General features: G+C 30.3%; 1 protein-coding gene across 1 annotated transcript in view; it reads right to left on the bottom strand.

The window, feature by feature from the left end:
* The window catches only part of LOC105621422 (tyrosine--tRNA ligase, cytoplasmic), a 5,654-nt gene extending 4,126 nt beyond the window's left edge, over positions 1–1,528 (bottom strand). Inside the window, exons 1-3 of the mRNA XM_012202893.1 lie at positions 1,152–1,528; positions 517–779; positions 198–413 (exon numbers count right to left, since the gene is read on the bottom strand). Coding sequence (XP_012058283.1) covers positions 198–413; positions 517–779; positions 1,152–1,528 — 856 coding nt within the window. The remainder of the gene's footprint in view (positions 1–197; positions 414–516; positions 780–1,151) is intronic.
* Positions 1,529–1,823: the final 295 nt, after the last annotated feature.

Genomic DNA, 1,823 nt, shown 5'->3' with positions numbered 1-1,823 from the left:
TATATATATATATATATATATATATATATATATATATATATGTGTGTGTGTGTGTGTGTGTGTGTGTGTGTATTCGGCGATTTTTAGTAATTAATATCTTGTTAACTATTGCGAAATGATAGAGGATTTTTTGACTTAGTTCGCTCTATCAGTACACGAAATATTTTGCGAGCATTCTACATGTACAAACCACCTACCAAATTCTGCAGTTCTTGATATATTAAAAGTTTCGCCATCTTTAAATAATGGAAATATAACGTGTTTAGAAAACGCTAAAATTCCATTATCTGTGATATTTCCGGGTTCACAAAATGCTTTCTTCAGCTTCTTCTTTACTGTCATAGGATTATCCAATAAATCAATCTTAGAATCTTCCTCAGATGAAGACATTTTAGCACCAGCCAAACCAGGAACTGAACAAAAGGCAAATATGAAAAAGTTATATATAATAATTGCATTATATTTAAATGTAATAACACACAAAGGACTCAATTCATTTTACTGCACAATACTGACTCATCGGATTCATTAGATGGATATGCTTTTCATAACCTAGCATTGGTAAATATTTCTCTGAGAAGGTGAAGATCTTTCTTTGATCGACGCCACCAAATTGTGCATCCACCTTTAAGTGATATTCATCGAGTGCTTGTAGACCCGGATAAAGAAGACCTGATAGCAATGGATTAGAAACTTGCTTAACAACTTCAGCACCTGCTTTCTTCGCATCATGTTCTGTCACCAACGAGCTCAAACGATATACGTCTAATGTGTATTCCCTCGAAAAGAAATGTTAATTATAATAACATTAATAAATATATCGCCGCATTGATAGAAAAAAATGATATATCTTAATATTATTTTCTAATATGACTTTTTTAAAATTCTAAATTGGAACAATGTTGTAATTAGATACGTAACTTAATTTTTTTGTTATGCTTTCAATTATATGCATTCTTTGAAACTATGTCATAAATTCATGACTTTTTTTAAATTTGAACAGTGCAACCCTAATATTAATTTCTAATTTGTTTCACTCTTCTATCAACTCAGCCGTACATATCAGAAAATAGAAAATAAAATGTATAATTTGTAAAAAATATATAATTTATATTCAAAATACAAGATACAAAGATTCATTTAATACCTACTTGGACAACTGAAAATCTGTGCCTTTAACAAATTTTAATTTATCTAGTGGTACATCGATTGACTTTAATATCGATTTGATTATAGCTTCATAATATTGAGTACGAAGCTCTAGAAGCTCCCATGGTGCTTTCATGTTATCTAAGTACGCATGAAGGTCTGCAAAGAGAATTATCACCTCTGTTTGAGCTCGTAAGAAATCAGCTATCTTGGACATAGGAACGAAATAGCCAATATGAGGCTTTCCTGTTGTAGCTGTACCCCAATACAACTTCAAATCACGTTTCTTTAAGATACTTTTAAGTTTCTCATCTCCCAGCCATTCTGCTAGATTTCTGGTAATAAGCTTGTATTTGTCGATCCATGTCAAAGCCATCATTGTTCTTTTTTGTATAGCACACTATTTTTTGTAATTACCTAAATAAAGCATAATAGAAATTCTATATAAAAAGTTACACAGCGAAAATGATTTTAGATTACTCAAGTAGTACACAATGCTTACAAAGCATTGACAAAGCACTAAAAAAGCGCATATAATCACTTTTTTAGCGCTTAACGAGCGTTACTTGCTCTGTTACTTGAGAATAGCGTTTACTCATAAATAATATTCCTTCAATAATTTATAGTTTCTGAGATATTAAATTTTATATAAAGATAATAGCAAAATTAAGTTT

Source organism: Atta cephalotes (genome assembly GCF_000143395.1).
Source record: "Atta cephalotes unplaced genomic scaffold scaffold00033, whole genome shotgun sequence".
NCBI classification, from domain to species: domain Eukaryota; kingdom Metazoa; phylum Arthropoda; class Insecta; order Hymenoptera; family Formicidae; genus Atta; species Atta cephalotes.
Note: the sequence above shows the minus strand (reverse complement) of the source record. Positions and strands in the feature narration are given on the sequence as shown.